This window comes from Cygnus atratus, chromosome 8 (genome assembly GCF_013377495.2).
Source record: "Cygnus atratus isolate AKBS03 ecotype Queensland, Australia chromosome 8, CAtr_DNAZoo_HiC_assembly, whole genome shotgun sequence".
Taxonomy (NCBI): Eukaryota; Metazoa; Chordata; class Aves; order Anseriformes; family Anatidae; genus Cygnus; species Cygnus atratus.
Window position 1 is genome coordinate 1536726 of NC_066369.1, and position 22951 is coordinate 1559676.

At 35.6% G+C, this 22951-nt stretch overlaps 1 protein-coding gene across 1 annotated transcript in view; it reads left to right on the forward strand.

Annotated features, from left to right (window-relative positions):
• Window positions 1-22307, forward strand: part of ABCD3 (ATP binding cassette subfamily D member 3) — a 30902-nt gene extending 8595 nt beyond the window's left edge. The window contains exons 2-23 of the mRNA XM_035537183.2: window positions 3666-3702; window positions 6005-6103; window positions 6906-6994; window positions 8166-8235; window positions 8966-9063; window positions 9731-9854; window positions 10961-11017; window positions 12931-13073; window positions 13394-13463; window positions 14828-14897; window positions 15048-15145; window positions 15224-15315; window positions 15850-15935; window positions 16017-16092; window positions 16786-16849; window positions 17199-17276; window positions 17369-17434; window positions 17534-17623; window positions 17848-17967; window positions 18404-18508; window positions 18680-18736; window positions 19299-22307. Coding sequence (XP_035393076.1) covers window positions 3666-3702; window positions 6005-6103; window positions 6906-6994; window positions 8166-8235; window positions 8966-9063; window positions 9731-9854; window positions 10961-11017; window positions 12931-13073; window positions 13394-13463; window positions 14828-14897; window positions 15048-15145; window positions 15224-15315; window positions 15850-15935; window positions 16017-16092; window positions 16786-16849; window positions 17199-17276; window positions 17369-17434; window positions 17534-17623; window positions 17848-17967; window positions 18404-18508; window positions 18680-18736; window positions 19299-19376 — 1867 coding nt within the window. The 3' untranslated portion in view covers window positions 19377-22307. The remainder of the gene's footprint in view (window positions 1-3665; window positions 3703-6004; window positions 6104-6905; window positions 6995-8165; window positions 8236-8965; window positions 9064-9730; window positions 9855-10960; window positions 11018-12930; window positions 13074-13393; window positions 13464-14827; window positions 14898-15047; window positions 15146-15223; window positions 15316-15849; window positions 15936-16016; window positions 16093-16785; window positions 16850-17198; window positions 17277-17368; window positions 17435-17533; window positions 17624-17847; window positions 17968-18403; window positions 18509-18679; window positions 18737-19298) is intronic.
• The last annotated feature ends 644 nt before the right edge of the window (window positions 22308-22951 follow it).

Genomic DNA, 22951 nt, shown 5'->3' on the forward strand with positions numbered 1-22951 from the left:
AAAAGCTAGGCTTTACATTTCTACGGGGTTTGTTATTTTGGAGGAATAAATTAATAGGGCATTTCAATATACAAATTTTTGTGTAATCTTGACTAATGTTACTGTATTAATTTGTGTTTGAGTCATGCTTTCAAGATATTCTCTCCATCTGTAAACTGCCATGATTCAGTTTAAAATCACATTGTTTTTAAGCTGCAAAGTTAGGCATTCATAAGTTCAAAAACTTAATAATTTACTTTGCTGGATGTCATTGCTTTATGGCATATGCCATAGTGTTTCGGCTTTATTTTTGTTGCTGTAGGTGCTCTTAAGTATTTATTCTTGTACCCTTATTCTGTCACCTTAACTTTTTTTTTTTTGTCGACTAAAACAAGGTCTTGTATTCTCCTGCTCTCTGTAATCTAACTGTTGAATTCTGCTTGGTAAAATCTAATGTCCCAGGGGAACTATTCTCTAGAGTTTTTTAAAAAGTGTGTGTGGGGGACTTTCTGTTGTAGAGGGAGAAGGTGGAAAATGAATGGTGACAGGTCACTGCACGGTTTAGACCTCAAGGTAAAGAGGAACTGAAGTGTGTTCCTTATGGGACATCTGTCGTGTCACTGTTAAATCCAGCATTACTTCCATCCAGACTGTCTGGAAGTTGCTCTTACTTGGTATTTCTCGTTACACCAGCCAGTCAGCCTCAGGATGTCTGCTCTCAGGAAGGGTTTCATGTCAGTATCGTGTGGTGGAGTGAGAGCAGCTGTGCTACAGCTTGGAAGTAGAGCTCTTCTGCAGTTCAATACTATTCCTACAATTCAGGCAGCTAGTAATTGAATAATTATGTGACAAACTGTACTAACCTGAGCTGTACCCGTATCTGTTATTCTGCCATGTCACTAGGCATCAACAGCACTTGAGCTTTGAGGCCCACCTCTGACAGGCCCATTATCTCAAATGAAAAGCACCATTTAACTCAGACTGGAGGGTGGTGTGTGCGGATAGGGTAATCTCTCAGATGAACCTGGCAGTAAAAAGCAGCATTATGTTTCTATTCCAATCAGCCCTTACTACTCAAACATGACCCCTGCACTGGAGAAGTCACTTGCAGCAGAGGATTTGGACAGCACGTAGCAGTTACCTTCCTTCAGCGCTAAGGTTTGCGATGCTCCAGCACCAAGTAAGTGAGAGGGCTGGAGTAATAGAGAGCTGCATCGATTCAAATGACAGAGCTCTCTGCTGCAACAAGATAGTCTTGTTGCATTCTTGCTGACTAATTTGGTCTTTAAATTCAATGGGAATGCAACCACAATTCTCTCACACAAACTTGTACAATAGTATAATGGGGTCTGGAGTAGCGCCAGTTCTCAGTCTCGCTGAAGAAGTGAGACTTCGGGAAGGAAAGTTCTGCAGTTTATTCGAGGCAGAGCTATGCCAGAGTTTCTTGTTGAAAGCAAAGTAGTTTTACTTTTTAAAGTAACAATGGACTAATTTTGTTAATATTGAGAACAACTTTATGGAGCTGTGTAGCCAGTTATTTTTCTGCATCTAGACAATCCACAGATCAGATGTAAGATTTGTTTTCTTTCTTGTTGAAGCATTAGTCTTGTTTTGAGCTTGCATGATCTTTTAAAAAGGAAAAGCACTGTTGAAAACCTGATGAAAATAGAGCTTTAATTTACAAATACTTAGAGTATATTTATAAAGTTTAAGATAAAAATTAAGTAAATGTAAGTTCACAAATATAAGGTCACTATTTCTGGACAATTCTTTTCCTTTAATAAACAATCAGTTTCAGATGAGTTCAGTCATTTCAGCTACTGTAGGAAAAAGTGTTTTAATAAATACATCAAAGGTTTTTAACTGCCACAACAGTTCTGGGCCCCATGTTCCTAATATTACTGTTTTGATGTGTTTGCTTCTGATCCTTTTAAAGGTGCAGTAGTTGTATATTGAATGTTGTGACTTCAAACATTGGCTAGCCTTGAAGCAACGAAGGTAGGATTTATGCGTTACTGCAAGTCATGAATCATCCAGAAAAATACCCGCTTAGTTTGATCATAAACTCCTAAGAGTACTACTTTTCTCCTTGTCCCAAACCAGATGTGATTGGACTCCTAATCAGATCCATGCTTAGGGCATTTTTAAAAATAGGTTACTGTTTTGTACCTTGAAAAATTAACAGATGTGTTGAGGAGGAAAGAAGTTTCTTGTACCAGCAGTCATCACTCCGACATCACCAGGATGTAGTCTCTTAACTAAGCTGTTCCTTAGGCTTTGCACGCTGTTACCATTTCCAGACATTTCCATTGCGTTACATCTGTTCTGAAGCTTTGTTTCTCTCCTGTCTGCCATCTACTGTCTGTCATGTTCTTTGCTCTGTGTTTTGCACAAGTAGTCTTACAAGATTTCTGTCTTCTCCTCTCAGGCTTATGTCTCACCATTACCTTTAATTAAGTTCTTGTTAAACTGGCATCTCTTCCTTCTCGCTTTCCTGGTCTCTTCTTTTTCATATTCTGCTGCCTTGCCTCTTCCTTCCTTGTAATTAAGTTACTTTTCTTCATTGGTCAATGGCATTCAGATCTGTAGTCTAATCATGGCAAATTAAACCAGCCATAGTTTCATCCTAGGTACTTCCTTCATGGTGCTTTGAAGCACCAGTGCAAGGTGCTGGTGCTGGCAGAGGTGTGGGGTAACTGGTCACGGGGCGGCCTGCAGTTGTTTCGATGTTGTAGGCAGAAGCATAGTGCCTTTCTTGATTTCTGCTGCCCTGTCACTTCCCAGGTGCTGTCTTGCAACTGTATGAATATTGCAGTTTTGAGGTCAGCCTAATGATAATGTATTGTATGATATGGCAGCTTACAATGTAATATGGGTAGCTGTCACTTTTAAGCTCCGTAATGCATGAACTCTCCCCGTGGCTTCATGTGCTTATTTGATACTTGAATGGTCAGAAAGGAAGGCAAACTATAACTGTATTACATGCCAGCCTGCATTTTTATAAGAGGGAAAAAAGAATACCATTGTATTTTTCGATGATTGTTTAGTACTAGTTGATAAATGTTTTTCCTCTAATCGCTCTGGAAGATGCGGGGAAAGGAAAAAGGACAGAAGGAAAACCAGCTCTCCTTCCACTGCGCGTCTTTACAGAACCTTGGTTTCACAGGATCTAGCTTTTTTTCCCCCTGCAGCACAGGCTTATGAATAAATAATCTTTACATGTAGTAAAATTAGTTATTTGGAAGTAAAATACCATGCAAAACAAATCTGTTTGGCTTGTGTAGATAGTGTGAAACATTGAAGTTGGATCGCTGAATCTGCATTCATGTAATTTCATTTGTAGTCACTGGAACCTTATAGCCATACCTGCAAAGTATGTGTTACAGGCATAAAAACACTGGGTGTTGAGGCTACAAAAGACAAGGTGAAGCCAAACTTGGAGATGAAAGAGGTAGCTTTCCTGCATGAAACCAAGTGGCAGAAGGGGTAGCATTTCATGGAAACAGTATAAAAGTAGCATGTAAGTTTGACACAAAGGGTAGTTGTACTGTGAAGACACTGTGTTGCTTTGAAATAAATAGATAGGGATATAATTGTAAGCTTTTGTTTTTGTCTCCTGCATGTAGAGATCAAGACTAAGAACTTTTTGCTAATAAAAAGTAAAATACTTTATTTTTCTTCTACAGTAAAAGAAGTGGAAAACAATCACTGCAGACCAATGAGGTAATTATTCCTTCATGTGTTGTTATTGTAATAATTTTAAATGCTATTGACATTTTTTTACTTTCAGTCCCAACAGTTTTATTTTGGACAGTAGGATGGGTATGATGTAAATGTGGCTTGCATGATACCTTCAGACTTGCATTGGTGAAACAAGTGGAGGAATGAGATGAATCACATATGGCTGAAATTTGCATAAGAGCTTGATGTGTACCATGTGCTTTTTAATCTCTTCATGCTTTATGAACATTTAAGGACTAGTTTTGTGAGTTTGACTACATGCTTAGCAACAAATAGCTGCCTGTAGATTTGGTGGGATCTGTAATTGCCCTCTATTTAAGAGGGAAAAAAAAAGTATGCAACGTGATGTAGTATGACCATTTCTAAAATAATTCTCATAGGATGTTTGGCGTTTTCCTGATTTGTGTGTGTTCATTTATTTTCAAAAGGGTGTATCCCTTTTAGTCAAGTTTTTTTCATGTTAAAATAAAATACAACAGTTAGCCCAAAGGGCAGAGCCCATGATTAGAAGTATAGGGTCCTGTCATGGTATGAATAGATAACTATTCCAAATACTTCAGTCTTTGAAATCTCGAAGAGGCTTGCACTGGATATATACTAAGATTTATGCAAGTATCATCATGGTAGCTTCTAGCCAGGCCTTTACTGCAGTATCTGCCATAAAAAATTGATTCACAGACCAATAGCTATTTTTACAAATTTTAACTAGCTGTCTGTTATTCCTAACCATCTTGGATGTAATTGTACTCAATGAGGTATTAACAGTGTAAGGAAATACCTGTGGGAAAGAAGATACTGGAATTAGTGTAAGTTCAACACAAAGGTAGAAACAGGGAAGACATGATTAAAGAGGAAGGAGAATAAGTTCAGCTCAAACATCAGGTACATATAGCCAGGTATTCCTAGAAACGTTGCACATCAGATGCCATGTTTGTCTTTTCTGTTCCAAACAAAGCAGTAACTTTGTAGTGTCATGCTTCATACAACCTTGACAGTAGTCTTTGTTTGGACTGGCTTGAATTTCTGCATAAAAATTCTTAGTTAAAATATTTTACCACCTACTGTAAAGCATCCTGTCAGAACAGAAATTTTATCTGTAGTTTCTATTCATACATGTTTGTTTAAAAGGGACAGAGCTCTGGCTGTCTTCTTCCTATAGAAAACAAGCTTAGGCTTATTCCCAGAGCATTCAGTGTAAATTGGTGTTTGCTGGGGCTCAGAGCTTGCACTTGTTGCTTATCATATTGCATATGAGAACAGCAAGTGAAGAGATTAAGTAAAACCCTCTGTGCAAGCTTCTGGGGTTTAATAATACTTGGGAATTGGAGGGGGGAGAGAGAAAAGATGAGTGCTTGATAGCATTGTCCAAATTGACTAATGGTGAAACAGAAGCTTTTTCTTTCTACTTTGCTTGTCTTCACTATACTGTTTCTCTAGGTTTTTCTTTCAGATTTCCTGTTACAGTATTAATATGATGATATACTGATAATTTCTGTTTCATACACATCTTGGGTAGCAAAGACAGCGGTATTAGATTAATAAAACAGGACTTGTTTTAAGTACACACGTATGACCTTTTGGTCTGTTTTCAGGACTGAATCCTTATGTCACAACTGTAGAAGAAAAGAAAGAAAAGATCTGGACCATTACTTTGTTAAAATACTCAGTTGAGACAGGAGATAGGGCTATGTGATTTAAAAAAAAATGTAACTGACACATGAAAAAAGAGGTACTTGAGTGTGGGAGGGGTGGTTTAAGTCTAGTAGATTTATTTCTCAAAAACAGTGTAATGCAATCCCAGAGAAGTGAAGGAATAACAAATGCTCGATCCACTTGAAGCAAGTTAGTGCTATACAGTCAAGGAGTTTAAACTGTTGATGGTCTAGAGAAAAGATGGAATACATCTTTAAAAATACTGGCAGATGATGTCTTCCTGAGACACGCAACTTTAAGAGATAGCAAATTGCATTGTAGCCTATAATTGGATGTTTTAATGCTGTGGTCTGCATTGTTTGTGTATTACTTTTAACATAAAATTGAAATAAATATAATTTAGCATCATGGCAGCTATTTCCTATTGCAATTTGTTCTGATGGCTTAGTTCTTAACATTTCTGGTAGCTGTTAAGGCATACAATCCTAATTCATAAGTTTCATTTAACTTGTCTTAAATTGGCAGGAAAAATTGCAAATGCTGCAGAAAGAAAGTAGCTGTAAATAATGAGGATAGGGAAAGTATTGTATCATTTAAACTTACTTTGTTTTACTTGTTCCATGTGGAACAGAAAGAGGGAAAGAAGGAGCGAGCAATGGTGGACAGAGTGTTTATTGCAAGAATATGTCGAATTCTGAAAATAATGGTCCCTAGAGCACTTTGTAAAGAGGTAAGCATTGCCTACAGTTACAAAGAAAAGTGAGTAGTTCTGGAGTCATGTTTTCTCTTGCAATTACACTAGATTTTAAGTGAAAACACGTTATCTTGCTTTAATAGGACCACGTTGTAATACATATTTTAAAATAGCAACATAACATATACATACAAAAATCTACATTCATGTTTGGTTGTTAGATCACTTAAAAAGTTCTATTCTGGTTTTAATTGCGAAGTAAGCCATCGGCCGTCAGCGAGTAACTACTGCCTGTAGCATATGTTTTAAAAGAGCATCCAGGTTTTGCTTGATTCAATGCAAGGTAGTCCACTTCTCCCTGTAAGTGCTTCACATCTGTAAATAGTGTGCTGTTCGTCCATAACTTTGCTTTTGTAACTTATGTGTAGGCCATCTGACCACGAAGTCAAATTGTCCCTGCAAAGAAAGTCTGTTAACAGCATTTCAGGAAAGCTATGCAAACTAGAATTTAGCATGATATGACTGTTTGTCTCAGCATCCTAGTCATGGTTTCCAGAACACTTAAGTTTGCTTTTTTTAAAAAAAAAAAAAAAAAAAAATCCAACCTGGATGAAAAGGGAGAGCTCTGACAGCTCACATACGAAAAGGAAAAGCACAAAGAATGTGGAAGCAGGGATGGGCTACTGAGAGCATGGAGATATTAGGCATGCAAGGATGGGGTTTGGAAAGTCAAAGTTCATGAGGGATTAGTACTAGCAAGAGATTTGATGGACAGCTAAGAAAAAACGTGGTAACTCTTATCCATTGTTTAACTGTTATGCTTCTATTTTTGTACTAGACAGGTTATTTGCTGCTTATTGCTGTGATGCTGGTAGTCCGCACATATTGTGATATTTGGATGATTCAAAATGGAACGGTCATTGAAAGGTATCCATAAACTTTTTTAAAATATTTTTTCTCATGTATGACAGGGAGCGTAGCCTGATTCAGACACTTTATTCCTTTCTTATTGCTTTTATAAGCAGTTGGAAACAGGTATAGTCATGATTTTAAGGGGAGAGAATTCTATATTTTTTGAAAAGGAAAAAAATAATTCATTTTTGAAAGTGCCCAATAGCAGAATAATAATTTATTTTTTTAAGCCAAATTTACCTCTTAGTAAATGATTTTTCAGTCTTTTCGTCACTTTGTGTACACTGACTAGAGAGTACTTTAGAATAGTGGTATAGTAAATTTTCAGTGAGGTCAATATACAGGTCATTATAGATCTGAAACAGAATTTTGGACCTTTTGAACTACATAGTTTTAAAGTTCAAAATGACATTGTATTACAGGAGAGACTTTTAGAGCTTTGTAGAATGGATATTGATTCTCTTCTGTGATGCTCGTCTGTGTGCCTGTCCCTGCCTTCTTCCCTCTACCGTTTTGCTTCTTACTTTTTTTTGTTTTTATAGAAGAAAAAATATCTCTGAATTTATTTTTTCAAGTGTTAGTGTTTTAATTTTAGCTTGAAAATTTACAAGAAAATGAACACGCAGCTGCATTTCTTTGGGAATGCTTTGCAGATAAGGCTAAAAAAAATCCTCTTTCTTCTAATTAGTCACAGGTAGTTGTTGTTTATCTGTGTATTATATCTCCTGTCCAGTTAAAGGGATTTGACAACTGGTTATTATGCAGCAATTCATACGCTCTGCTCCTTATTACTCTATTTTCCTTTTTTTTTGCCTTCTCTTGCATATGTTTACTGGGTTTTTGTCATCCTTCTTCAATTTTATACATTTATTAAACTTGCAAAAAATGAGTGCTACAGCAGCACCCCAGCCTGACCAGATCAAAGAAGGAAAGGAACTGGTATTCTGTGACCCAGTATCTCTGAGCCCGTAATGGAAGCAGTTACTGCAGGAACAGAAGGCTGGTAGTTGCTTACAGTGGGTCAGTTACCACTTAACTTACAAAAGTTTGTCATACTTGATCCTACTAGATGTCTTCACCATGTTTTTTTTCCTCTGCTATGTGGTCCACTGAGAATTTGTTCACTGAAGGAGTACTAGTTTATAGTTTCTTTTGTAAATAACGCTTAGCTTATGGTTGTTTGCAGTGCTATCATTGGTCGTAGCAGAAAAGATTTCAAGAAATACTTGTTCAACTTCATTGCCGCAATGCCTGCTGTAAGTGTTTTTCTTGTGTCATTCTTTTAGTAGAAAATATTTTAAATGTTAGTTAAGAATTTGAGGACAAGATCTAAAATGAGTGTCTCAGAATCAATGGGAAATTGTTTTACATGAAGATCTGTATTAAACAGATTTCATTTTCTGACGCAATATTTCTGACATAACTTTTTCTGCGTAATAACATTCTGTGGATTGGATGATGTTTCAGCAACGTAGTTTTAGGATGCTTTTGATACCATTGAAGATGATTTCTTTAGTCTTCAAGTTTTAAATTTCTTACAGCTTTTTCTAATTTTTTCCTCACTATCTTTCCTTCAGCACGTCGACATCTAACCCCCACCACATAAAAGTAATTGTTACTACTGAATAGATAATGTACCTGCTTTACAATAGATTTTAAAATGAATTGACCGTTTTACAGTAGTTAAATGATTGTTAAATGATCAAGATATGTTTATTATATCTTTATCCAAGCTAAAGATATGTTAACTGAACGTTGGTTTATATTAGGTCTTTTGATGTGGTGAATCCCACTGAGAACTGGAGTTGTCAAAAATGTAGGTACAAATCAGTGGTCCTGCAGACACTGTATGGTTGGTGTTAACAGTATTGTTGACTCTAAGGGGACAATTTACCTGCTTCAGAGTGTTTGCATAATCTATGCTGCAAACTGATCGAGCTAAATTAAGTCTTCCTGCCTAAATATTGAAATACTATCTCTTTATAGATTTCCTTAGTGAATAACTTCTTGAAATATGGTCTAAATGAATTGAAACTCTGCTTCCGAGTAAGACTCACCAGATACCTCTATGAGGAATATCTTAAGTAAGTAACACCTGGTTCTTAAACCATTAGATATTAACTAAATTGATCAAAATCAAAACAAATCATTTTAAGCCCATAGTAAGAAGGTAGCATGGTGCTTAGTAGCTATATTGTTTAGAAGAGGCTTTTGATTACAATTAAGGAAAAGTGGTTTATCTAGGTTTTATATGGTACCAGGTACAAACACAGCAGAGTCTGCATTTGTCAATGGGACACAAAAAGTACGTACCATACTGCTTCTGTTAGTAGGTGAAAGTAACCGAGGGACTTGGGGAGTTTATTTAGTGGTAATAATCCTGCAAACTGGATTGGGTGCATGAACTGCATGCAGTAGCTTCTTATATTCTTCAGCACTGAGTTTAGGTTGTCAGGTATGCTGCTGATGCAGGGTTCATGAAGATTTTCTAACTCTAAATGCAACACCAGTGCATAGAGTAGTCTGGAGCTGAGCTTCAACCAAGACAACATCCGGGAGCCTAAACAGTTCTGTAGGATTTAATGTGGATCTCTTCACACAGAAGCATGAGCTATGTTGACTCCATACAGTCATTAAATGTCTGCACTGCTTTCCCCCTTATTGTATGGTGTAAGAGGTTTCCAAATATTTGAGATCCCAAGGTACTGATTTTTTTTCCCTACCTCTTAACTAACTATTGTTTTGTTTCAGAGCTTATACATACTACAAAATGGGAAATCTGGACAACAGAATAGCTAATCCAGATCAACTCCTTACACAGGATGTAGAAAAATTCTGTAACAGTGTAGTGGACCTGTACTCAAACCTTAGTAAGGTAAGTCTTTTCAGAGAGGACCTTGAGTAATAGCTGTGGATGCTTGTAACCTTATGTCAGAGCTCAAAACTATTGCTTGCGTTTAAGTGTGTATTTGCCTGGGGTATAGTGCTGAAAAAAAAAAAACTGTTTAAGGTAATATATTGTAATTTTTCTTTTTCTCTGCAGTTTCTGTGATCTCTGCTAAAGCACTGTTGTTGATCGTAATAATTTTTCATAGATTTTGTTTTAAGGAACTTAATGCATTCTTTTGCAGTTAAACAGGGATGAGTATACTTTCTCAGCTAGTTAGATATCTGAAGAAAAAACAATTGCTAATTTTTCATTAAATGCAAATATTATTTTGGCTGGAGAGGTATGGTTGAACAAGCATTTCCCAGTGTTTCACATGTAAACCTGTGTTTTTTGAGATAACGAAATAAAATTATTCTAAAAATTTCAACAGTATTGTTTCATGCTACATTGTTTGTACAAGTAAAGTATAAAGTAAAATACAAGTTAATGTTTTCAGAAACTTCTGGCTCCAAAATCTGTAGATCAGCTGCTCTAGATTTGACAGAGAATACTTTGCCTTCAAATTGTAATATTGCTTCTATCAGGTACATAACCAACTATATGGCATTATTTTTCCACTCTATTTCTCACAATCATCTGTGTTAAGGGGAGGATGTAGTCCGACTTTATGTAGTTGGGTAGCAGAGAGGAAGTTATTACAGACTTAAAATAGCAAACTACTTTTTTATATAGTATGTCTTTTGTCTGATGTCCCCATTCCTGGAAGTGTTCAAGGCCAAATTGGATGGGGCTTTGGGCAACCTGATCTAGTGGAAGGTATCTTTCCCCACTGCCGGGGGAATTGGAACTAGGTAATCTTTAAGGTCCCTTCCAACCCAAACTATTCTATGATGTTCAATTCTTGAATGAATGTGGTCTGGAAAATATGTTGAAATTCCTTTTATTTAACTTTGTGTGATAGGTTTAACTGCAGTATTGTGCTGTTAATGCAGAGCTATAGCTGTTCTTGGGGAGGTAATAGTTTCTGCACCATTTTATATTCATATTACATTGGTGTTCTAATGCTTTTTTTTTCTGTGCTTCTGTTACAGCCCTTTTTGGATATAGTTTTGTATATCTTCAAGCTCACAAGTGCAATAGGAGCTCAGGTAACTTGAGAGTTCTCAGCATTTTAAGTTTTCCCTTTGGTTATAGCATTGTACCTGTTTGGAGTCTGAGGAGAACATTAGACGTTAATTATAGATTGATCTATTATTTGAAAGGATGTACTAAAATACTCATTTATGCTTAGTGTTTTGAATGCTTTAGTGCTTTCTATCGTGAGGCACGCAAGGTAAAAACAATTTGTGGGCAGTCAACTATCATAAAACCCAAGAAAGTTCTTCAATTTCTTCTAGCAGCTACTTGGGAATCCCTTTAGTATAGTACTCTTCCTGACCGCTTATATCTTGCATGACTTTAATTAAAGGGAGAAAATAAGTTTTCTGTTTCTTTGCAACCTCTGTAAAGGGGAGCTGTTCCTTGCATCGAGCTTAATACACTTGCTGATGGAACATAAGAAGCAGCAATAGGATAGCAAGTAGAGACCTTGTACTGTTAAAAATGTTTCTTAAATGGCAAACTATTCAATGTTTAATTTGCTAGGAATCTTTTCCAACATGAGAAGAGTTGTAAGAGTCATGCTCTTGGGCAGGAGCTCTGTTTCTTCTTTCCTTGCTTGCTCCATTCATGTATCTTACATATTCCATGTATTAAAATTTCTATAAAATCCTGTAATTTACTACTGTAATCTGTTAAATTGAGTTTATATGTTGTACCTAAATAATTTTAGGTAGGGAAAGGATATTAAGATGAGGATATTTTAAAAATTGCACGTGATCCACAAAACTTAATTGTAAAATCAAAATACCAGTTGCTGTTAGGACTGCAGTCACAGACTTGCAGCCAACATCATTAAGCTATCAGCTAGCATTTCTACAACTGCAACCATTTCTTTTAAATAGATAAGAAAAAATAATTTTCATGTGTGTATGGGGGGAGGAATACATCTGTTATCTTTGGATTCTAGTCTGCATTTTTGACAACCAGCATACTTTGTTTCATTGGTAAATGTACAGGATGCCAAAAAGCAATAATAGATTGTTTTTTCCCTGGTGTTACAAGGTTACTGAAGTTCTAAAGCTTGAATTAAAACAACAATTTTAAGTAATAATAAAATCTAATGTTACTGAATCCTGTATCACTAGGAGGTCATCTTTTTCCCTTTAATGAGTCAAATCATTACAAAAATTGTTTACCTTAACATTTCTGATAATGCGTTTTTTTAAGGTTTCAACAAGTAGCAGCTCTTGGGCACGTGATGTAGATTTCATAGTAGTGGATTGCAGTAAGGCTTAGCTGAACCTAGGTAATTTTCCAGTCTTACAAGTCTTTGCATTGCTTTTCATAATAGGTAGTTTCACAGACAGTTTACATCAAATTCAGTGTATATATTTGGCTTTATACCATGCCACACTCAGTAATGTTCAAGTGTGTTATGGCTTAAGAGACTTATTTTGCTGTTTGGGAGCCCTTGTGTCCTGAATCATAGGTTCCAGAAGAGACCCCTACCAGGACTGCTCAAGAGAAGCAGGAAATGTTTTAGAGATGTATAAATCAAAGAAAGGAATAGGGGATTGAATGAGCAACTGCTGTGGCAATGTAGTAAAAACAGAGAACAAGAAGTGGGTAGAAATGGAAGGAGTGGAAATGAGAAAGGACCAGGAAATTATTAGTGAAATTAGCAGGGAAAGCAGGAGATGGAGGTTGCACTGGGTGATGATAAAAACTTGAGTAGAAGACTGGGATGGGGAGGGTATTTGGGGGACAGGGAATTAGGAGGAAGAAAGCATTATCTACAGCACAAAAGAGAAGGAGCATGTTGGGAATTGTAAGAGGTTGGTAATGCAGACACATGGGAGGAAAGTATCAAGGAATTAAAGCTTTCCTGTGCATTTTGGGTACAGATGTTGCACTTGAAAGCAGTAGATGGTAAGTTTTTATTCTCTTTTCATATTTACAGGGTCCAGCTAGCATGATGGCATACTTGATTGTTTCAGGGTTTTTCCTTACTCGTTTAAGGAGACCAATTGGCAAGATGACTATCATCGAACAAAAATATGAAGGGGAGTACAGATACGTCAACTCACGGCTTATTACAAACAGGTATAAATTTACTTGGTTACCAAGATATGCCACAAAATTACTTGGTCACTTATAAACATTAAAATATAGTCTGAAAGTCTGACACAATCAGTTCTGAGCAAAAGTGTTTACATCTTTATGCAGATTATTATTAAATAATTCCTATTTTCATTACATTTCTAATTTGAAAGAAAAACTGTAGCTGTAGTACAATAAACTTATGTTCTATTGTGAGAAGATACAAACTCTTATTTCAGGTAAAAACAGCTGTTTGTGTTTTATAGTTGACTCTTTCAGACTGCCATTACAATAAGTTTCATTCTTTGTGTCTTTCTTTAAAGTGAAGAAATTGCTTTCTATAATGGAAACTTGAGAGAAAAACAGACTATTCACAGAACTTTCCGTAAACTGGTAAGACTCTTTTTTTTAATCTTTTAAAACATTTTAAGCAAAACTTTGCGTAATTTTATCATGGTGAGCCAAAGTTTAATTTACCATTTTTTTCATTGACTTTCTCTCAATTCTTTCTCCCTTTATATATTGTCAGAATTTGTGAAAGGATAAAGACTAGAGAAAGGTTTATCTAAGTCTGAGTTGAGTTTATTGAAACAGCTGATTACATACTCGCAATCTTAAAATCACTTCAATTATTGCCAACTTTGCTTCAATGAATTTTTGTGTACAAGTTGGTACTGTGATTTCAACTACAATAATTATAACGCTATAAATGTACTGCGTAAGTAGTCTTTAAGGTTCATGTCAGAAGAAAGGTGATACTGTGTAATACAGAAATGGATAATATCTTGGAAACCTGTAGTATATGAGTTCTTGAAAAGTTGTCATATACTCATTTCTGTAAGAGTTTGAATAATAACTGTATTGAAAGACTTGCATTTCTTCTATTCAGAGTAACTGTTGAATACACAAAAATGTAGTGGAATGAAAGTGGAGAACATAAAGGAGAAGTTGAAAATTGGAAATGTCCAAAGTGTGTGTGTCAGCAAAAATAGTTTTTAAAACCCTACTCATAATTCTCCTGATTAAGTCTTATTTTCCAATTCAATTGTAGTTTTAATTTTTAACACTGATTTTTGTCTGTTCAGCGCATTAAAAATTAAAATATTCCTCAGTCTTGTCTTGCCGTTCTGTGTGTGTGGGTCTATCTTGCCTTTGATTCCTCTTCTCATGCATTTAGAGTGTGTTCAGAACTTAAGGACCCTCTTGTTTATTTGTTCTTCTACCATCTTTCCCTTAATTGTTTCTGCTCCTTGTTTTGCCATATTTCCATACTTTGTCCACTTTTCCTCTTCCGTCTGTTCTTGCTGCACAACTTTATGCTTTCTTTCTTCTTCTGTTGTATGTGTTGATTAATTTTGGACTCTTATTTCAAGCCCTTCCCCTGGTCATGGTGTGTATATTAAATGGAGGTGGCTTGGTGTTTGTGCTGCTACAGTCATCAAATTTAAAAATAGATTTGTAGGCTATAAGCAGAATGTAGTTTTCTGACAGAATGGACTTTCTCTTGCTGCTTAATTCTTTTCCACCAACCACAATTAATGTTTTCTCACTGCTTTGTTTCAGGTATAGATCGTCTTGATCTAGAATGTAGATCTTTGCCAGCAGGGACATATGTAGAGCTTGTCACAGTTAGGCCATAGGCATTGTTGGGGTATTCATGACGTACTGGGAAGTAGCTATACTTGTAATCAAATTTCTATAAAATAATAAAAAATAGTAAAACAAATACTGACATTTTTGTTTCTGTTACTTGCCAGGTGGAACATTTACATAACTTCATCCTGTTCCGGTTCTCTATGGGTTTCATTGATACTATCATTGCCAAATGTAAGTGTTTGTCCAGTGCTGATGGACTGTAATAAATAACTAGGTGGTAAACTTTTTACAGGAGAATTATTTTTTTAACAGAAGCTATTAATATATTGTTTAATAGAAGCTATTAATATATTGTTTAATATTCATCCTTAAAAACTACAGACCTTGCCACTGTGGTTGGTTACCTGGTTGTTAGTCGTCCGTTTTTGAACCTGGCTGATCCTCGTCATCAGAACAGTACCCATGCAGAACTTCTGGAGGTAAGCAGAACCGAATTAAAACAATTTCTCAAATGTATAGTTTGTTAGTTCACCTACAGAGACTTTATTTTACTCTAGGATTACTACCAAAGTGGAAGAATGTTACTGAGAATGTCTCAAGCTTTGGGCAGAATAGTCCTAGCAGGTCGTGAAATGACGAGATTGGCTGGGTAAGCCTAATAGTAGTTGCATGAAATAATCTTTCTTAAAGTTGTCTTTTGGCTGTTTCTCACCTCATTTTAAGAAACTGATAACTGTAGAATTAAAATAAAATGAGCCATGTGCTTTGTTCAGAGCAGTAAATCTAGAAATCTAAAACATCTTATACAAAAAAATTGTATTTGAAGATATGCTAATTATCTCCACTAATAATTTTGTATCTGGAGAGTAGCAGCATACAGTTTGAATGGTTATTTGAAAAGACATTGGCAAGTACATGTAAATCAATTGTGTGTTACTTAGTTTGCAAAAATATTTGGGGGCTTTATGTTAAGAAAAGTCATTCACTAAAGTATCAAATGCTTGGCTGAAACAGGAAAAGGTTCTCCCAAATATTGTGAGTGTTGGAGAACCTCAGTGCAACTCTAAAATGTAAACTCTTCTTTTTCTGTGGGTTGGAGAACTTTGTCATTTTGGCATCCTAGTAGAGTATTCATTAGAGCTTATTTCCAAAACTTCTAAGGACTGTTGTTTATTTTCATTAGTTTCACAGCTCGAATTACGGAATTAATGCAGGTTCTGAAGGACTTGAACAGTGGCAAATACCAGCGTACTATGGTATCGCAAGAAAAAAGGTAAATGGGATGTATACTATGCAATGCTTGCGCCTCTTTGTAGTGCTCCAATTTCTAATACTTTTTTTTCTTAAATTAAGATGCAGATAAAAAGCCAACTTTGCCTTTGATACCTGGATCTGGAGAAATTATCAACACTGATAACCTTATCAAGTATGTTTACAAAGTTACCATGACTTCAGTATTTTTAACATAACATCTGACTTTTTAGTCTTTTCTTCTACCAAGGTTAATATAGCTCTTAATATACTTTTTTTCATCCTGAAAAGCATAGTATTGACGTAGTAGTACTACTAAAACCGAAGTATAAAGTAAGGCAAATCAAGAGATTAAATAGCCTCAATCTGGTCAATGTGCAAAGCAGATAGTGGAGCAGAGGGGAAAGGGGGCAGGGCAGGCAAGAGAAGAAGAGGTGATAGACCTATTTAAAAAAAAGACAAGCCAGCAGACAAGACATTCATTCTGTGTCCTAGAACTAAAGGAATATACTACCAGGTTTAAAATCAAGTGCATCCATAAATGTACATTTATATCCATAGGATATTTTGGAGGCCAAAGATTTAGAAGGATAGAGAAAACAAATATATGAAGGAAAAAAAAGTTTCAAGAGGTTCATTAAACACTCTTGAAAAATGGTACCTTAATTTCCTTAGCTATTGATAGTAGGAAAGTGGGACAGTGAATGAATGTGGGACTGAATGAAATACTGTTCATTCAGTGGGACAATGAAATACTGGTGAAGTCTTGCCCTAATCCTGAAGTCTTTGAGTAAGCATGCAGTGCTAGCTGCTTTTAGGCAGCTGCTCTTATTTTGATATTTTTTTTTTAACACCCCAATACAAATAGATTTGATCACGTTCCATTGGTGACACCTAATGGAGATGTTTTGATTCAAGACCTGAATTTTGAGGTAAGTTTTTAAACATAGAAACATAGATTACACTTCATATAATGCTTTAAAGTGAAAATGATAATTTCAGAGGTGGTCTGAGTTAAAAAGAAAACAAACAAAAAATGTGAAAAGCTGTATTGATATGGCATTCTTAATATTTAAACAAAATTCAGCAAGATATTTTAAAAACCAAAAAGCTATTTTCACAAAAATGCTTGTTAGAAGCATGTTTTCTTCCAGCTGCAGTTGGTGCTAAACTAGTTGGGGAGAAAAAATAGTGTTGGAAATCACACATTAATGTCAATAACTACTGTGTACAGCAGTACTTTCTAACTACTGTTTTAATGTGTTGGCGTTGCATTTTTAGGTTCGATCTGGTGCAAATGTTCTGATTTGTGGGCCGAATGGGTGTGGGAAGAGCTCACTGTTTCGTGTTCTTGGTGAGGTAAGGAAACTTTCAGATAAACAGGGAAAAGTCTAAAGCACTGTTGCAATTGAACTTTTTTTCTCAAGTTTAAACCTTTTTTCTTGTTGCAGTTGTGGCCTTTGTTTGGTGGACGTTTAACAAAACCTGTAAGAGGAAAGTTGTTCTATGTTCCCCAGGTGAGGCAAAGTACTGTAATTGACAAGAGTTTGTTCTTCCTTCTTTGACTGTGCTTATAAACATTTGACATATCTTTTTGTTTGTAACTTTGTCTCAAGAGACCATATATGACTCTTGGAACCCTCAGAGATCAAGTTATATATCCAGATACATTAGAAGATCAACGAAAGAAAGGGATTTCTGACCAGGTAATAATGAGCAGTTCATTTACTCATCTTAAGTGAGACAAATTGTTATGCTTCAGATTAAAAAAATACTGAAGTCGCTATTAAAAACACCGCATGTAGTATGTTTCTAATGCTTGTTGTGGTTGATTGTACACCTGCACAGTAGTGTAACACTTTATAACCTTTTTTTCAGTCACTTTTTTTTAACGAGTTCATTTAAGCTTTGTTATTACTGTTTGATAAAGGTGCTGAAAGAGTACTTGGATAATGTCCAGCTTGGTCAGATCTTGGAACGTGAAGGAGGCTGGGATAGTGTTCAGGACTGGATGGATGTACTCAGCGGGGGAGAAAAACAGAGAATGGCCGTATGTCACAAAAGCATAAACACTTAACAGATATGGTATATAAGTTGAAAATGCAGTCTGAATTTTAAGAGTTTTTTAATAAATAATAATATTTTATTGAAAGAAGAAAACATCAAAATGTGGAGTACCTGAATACTGAGAAAACTAGCTAAAGTAAGGCTTACTTCTGCTCCAAATTTAATAGGAAACATTGAACTTCTATGACTCCTTACATTTTTTTTATATAAACAAAAGTTCTAAATTTTTTTTATAAAAAAAGGATAATAAGGATAATATACAGTACTCAAATTTCCAAGCTTCAGTAAGTGCCAAATTAAAGGAAATTCTATTGCATTGCAACAGGCAAATTTTGGACACGGATTTTTAGTTTAACTTGTCACATTGCAGTACTGGTTCTGGTCCTGTATCTACATAATGGTTTTGATTTGCATTTCAGATGGCAAGGTTATTTTATCATAAGCCCCAGTTTGCAATTCTGGATGAATGCACAAGTGCTGTTAGTGTTGACGTAGAAGGCTACATTTACAGCCATTGTCGAAAGGTGAGCCCTTTCTTTTTATGTCACAGTAAATAAAAACTTCCAGTAGTCTGGAAGTTTGTATTTATGAATTTAATCTGTTCAGCTGTTAACAAGCTGAAAAATAAATACAACTTAACACGTTAGAAAAATGAAATTAATGGTTTTATTGTGTGTGCTTCCTTCGTCATGTAGGTTGGCATCACTCTCTTCACTGTCTCCCACAGAAAGTCACTCTGGAAACACCATGATGTATGTAGTCTTTTGTTTTGCTGAAGATATCTGTAGTTGGTTAAGGTTTTGTTGTTTGACTTTTTCTGCTAAATTCAGGGTGTTCATATTTTGCTTCCTAATAGATCGCATTCTGTTTTATTAAAATTTATTAATTCTTTCATAATCCAGTTGCAATATTTGAAATATTCTTACACTTACAATTTATGAAAGGTGAAATAACCAAAAATCTGTAAGTGTAAAAGTAGCTTGAAAAATATAATAGGGTCATGAAATACAGTCTTAGACTTCTTAGCCTGAAAACAAACAAACAACAAATGAACTTTAACCAGAATCCAGTAAAGAGCACGGAGATTTTGCTTTCAAAAGATAGCCAATATACCTAAGCATAAGTCCATCTTTAATACATGGACATCTTTTCTTCCAAATTAAGATATTACTGATCACTTTTTACATAAAATGACTGTGGAGTAATACTGAATTAATACACAGGGATGAGTAAACTGCTTTATAAATGCATAAGTAAATTACATTTTTGAGCTGGAAAATGTTAAGGGGTTGATAATGTATTTTTTTATTTCAGTTTTACTTGCACATGGATGGCAGAGGGAATTATGAGTTCAAGAAGATAACTGAAGACACAGTTGAATTTGGATCTTAAAATTCATAAACTGAGCTGCTACAGAGACTGATTACTGGAAACACATAGAATGGCAGACATTGTACAAATAAACTACGCAGCTTGTTTTTAAACAAATTAACGAGGGTAACCTAAAACAAGCTGTTAAGCGTTTACTATTATGTAGGATATTGCTAATTGTGTATATGTTGGTTTAATTATTAATATGTACTAAGAATGTCTTTATTCTTGTGGTTTAAAAACCTGCCTAAATTAAATTGGGCTTAAATCAGTGTAACCTGATTCATCCTGGGATGCAAACCATTTGAAATCAGCTGATTTGACTTTTGTAGACCTTCTTTCCCTTCAGTGAAAAACCCTGTTAAAATTAGGGTTGCTACCTCTCTTGTTCCTGCAAAGCAGTCTTGGATTTTTTGCTCTCTTCTATGCATATTTCTGAGTTCTAACATTGTGCAGGACATTATCCCATCTTCAGATCTGTGCCCTGTTTGGTTGATGAAAGAGCTTTTTCCTTGACCAAGCCTTGTGATATAGCCAATATGCCCTTGCTGATAAAGAATGAACTGAACCTAAAAGATGAAACTAATTCCTTCTGCTAAGAAAAATTAAGCTTGTTCTGTGCTGGGTTTGGGATTCTTTTCACATTTGTCCGTCCATAGTTCTTTGCTGCTCACCAATACCATTCTCTTCCAATTTAACAAGACCCCTTTTCTTCTTCCCCACTGCCCCACCTTTTCTGTCAGTGAAATACTATGGCAATGAAGAGTTGGGAGGAAAGGACTTACAAAAAAAGAAAGGGAAAAGATAAGTGATGTATCAAAAAAACTTTGTGCCAGTTTCAGCTCTGAGGAAGCAAATAGCTCCCACAAGTCAAGTGTGGCACCAATCATCCTCTTGAAGTCGGTAGGAGTTAGAATGGACTCAGATCTTCATTCCTCTGAAAAATAATGTTAGCCTGAAAATGGCAGGCAGATGTCTGTCCTGTCTGGGCTCAGTCCTGTGATACAGCAGCTACTTTTTCTGAGTCCCTCCTTTTATCCCTCTTCAAAAAAATCAGATCTCCTAATAGTTTTAGCTGCTCTTCAGATCTGAATTTGAAAATAAGTGATAAGGGTACTTCTTAATTACTTTTCCAGTCTGTGAAGCCTAAAACAATGTTTTGTCCTTCAAATTTTTCTCTAATTTCTGTTGTGAGGTTTCTTGATTTCTAATAGATATTACTCAGCATTGATTCTTGCTGTTGTCCACGAATCGCTTGTCCCTGCTGGTTTTCTTATTCCAGCTGCCAAATCCCCTTGAAGAAACCAAACTCTTTAAACGGTTTACTGTAAACTTATTTCCTCTCCCCTCCGTACAAATGATTCCTGTGGTGGCCGTGTGACTTCTACAAAAATAAATGCAGCAGGGTGATTTTTGTCATTGAGGAATAGGAAGGTATAACTTGAACTTAATTACTGTTTAGGCTTTAAAACAAACAAACAAGAAAACTGTTGTACAGTGAAGGTCTAGTAGTTCTTTATTGTTCCACATAAGATTTAATATATGAATGCGCTACATGAAGGCATGCATAAAATATGCAATAAATCTGCTCTGTGCATCTTTTATCACAGGTTTAGATTTAAAAAGATATCTTTTTATAAAAATGATATGAACTTGGATGTACTGCTGTCTGTTAACTTTACCCAATTTCACTCTATTTCATGTTAAGATTGCTACCTGTTAGTATTTTTCCTTTTATCATAGTTCTTGGCCATATCCATCACTACTAATATTCTTTCATAGTACTCAAATGCAAACAGCTAACCTAGTTTAAGAATCTGGTGATCGCAGACTGATTTTACAATGCATCAATGAAAATCAAAGTGTAGCATATTCAGGAGCATAAGACGCCGGAATAAATTTTTGTGCTTGGTCCACATGATAACAAATACATAATCGCATTTTACTAATTTTTTTGTGCACTCAGGTTCTCATATCAGCCTAATTTATAATGTAGCAGGTAGCAGCATGCAGTATGTGAGGTTGTAATCTTTTTTTTTTAATTGTAACTGTGAAAATATGGATGTCAGGTTTTTTTTGTGAAAGTTGTCAGCACAAATGCAACTTCTTTTATTGGAAGGGGTGTTTTAGTAGCTTTTTAGAAAGATAAAGAAAAAAACAAAAACACTTTAAAATGAGAAAGTTGTTATTGTCCCTGTGACTAGGACAGTGGAGTAATGGACTTGAGATACTGTAACATATTTCTAACACAAGCAAAACCACACACAGCATACTTTTATACAGAACTCCAGCAACCAATGTTGTGTCTTTACAGTTCAACTGGTTAATAACAGAATTTTGTGTAAACTCAGATTTAACTAAAAAAACAAAGTCCAGTTCTGTAACCAAGGAGGAATAGGCTTGCCTTTGTAGATGACATGAAATTCATTGACATGGAGGATGCTGCTGTCTCCTTAGGGCCAGGATTTAGTCTTTCTAAGTATACTGGGAGAAAGAAAAAAAATCCATGCTTGATTGTAAGAGGCTTATAAAGAAAGTACAAGAAATGACTTAGAATGGTATTTCTAAAAGGCCTTAAAGTATTTTGAGGTAGACTTGGTCTAATGAATGATTATTAAAACGTAATGAAAATGATCAAGTCCCAGTTACGTTGCAGGATCGCACTGTGATACTGTATTTTATTTCTTAGGTCTCTTTAATAGCACAAGTTGGAAGTTTGTAAATTGGAATTCTGATCGATCTCGGTAAGGCAGAGTACTGATAAATATTTTCAGTTCCAAACTGTTGGCGATTTGAAGATGGTACTAATAGTATTCAGATGGCTGCATTTCAACAGCGGTGGGAAACATTCCTGTATGTAAATACTGTAAAGTGCTTTGGAGGGGGAAATGGCGCTATATCAATGTAAGACATTAAGTGCCTCTGAAATAATAAATCTAAAGACAAAATACATCTAGGCTTTTTATGTTTCTTCATGTGATTAGGAATTTTGTATCTATATGGTTGAGCGCATGTTAAACAAACACCCAATTCCTTAATGAGTTGATTGACTTGTGTTCAACTTACGAAGTCAGTAGTACTGCCTGAAATTCCCCTTGGAATCAGCCAGATGATGCCATCCAGTTGTAGGCTTAAGAAAAACATGAACTCAATACTTGAATATCTGTTCTTAGATCAATCAGGTTATAGCTGCATTAATCTGTTTTAAATCTGCACTGATTCTGATCTCTCTTCTTTTTCTCCACTGTCTACTTCTTTTCCTCTCAAGGCTACTGATACTATAAGGGTGTAGGCCTGAATAAGATTAACAGCAGTACTGAAGTGGTAATTATTTTGAGTGCTTCCTAATCCTTGTACTTTGGGGAAAAATAGGTTGATCACTACTGTCAGGATACTTGAAACTCAGTCGTGTAAGAGTGAAACCAAGATGTACTTAGATGAACTGATACTAAGGGTCTTATCCTGTAATCAGTGCTTTCTAATGTTAATACTATTTTTTCCTTCTCTAACTGAGATTATGTATGCAACAAGTGTGTTGTGTAGCATTCTTAAAGGGTAGAGCTGCCTTTGGAAGGAAGTTTCTCAACTAGGGATTC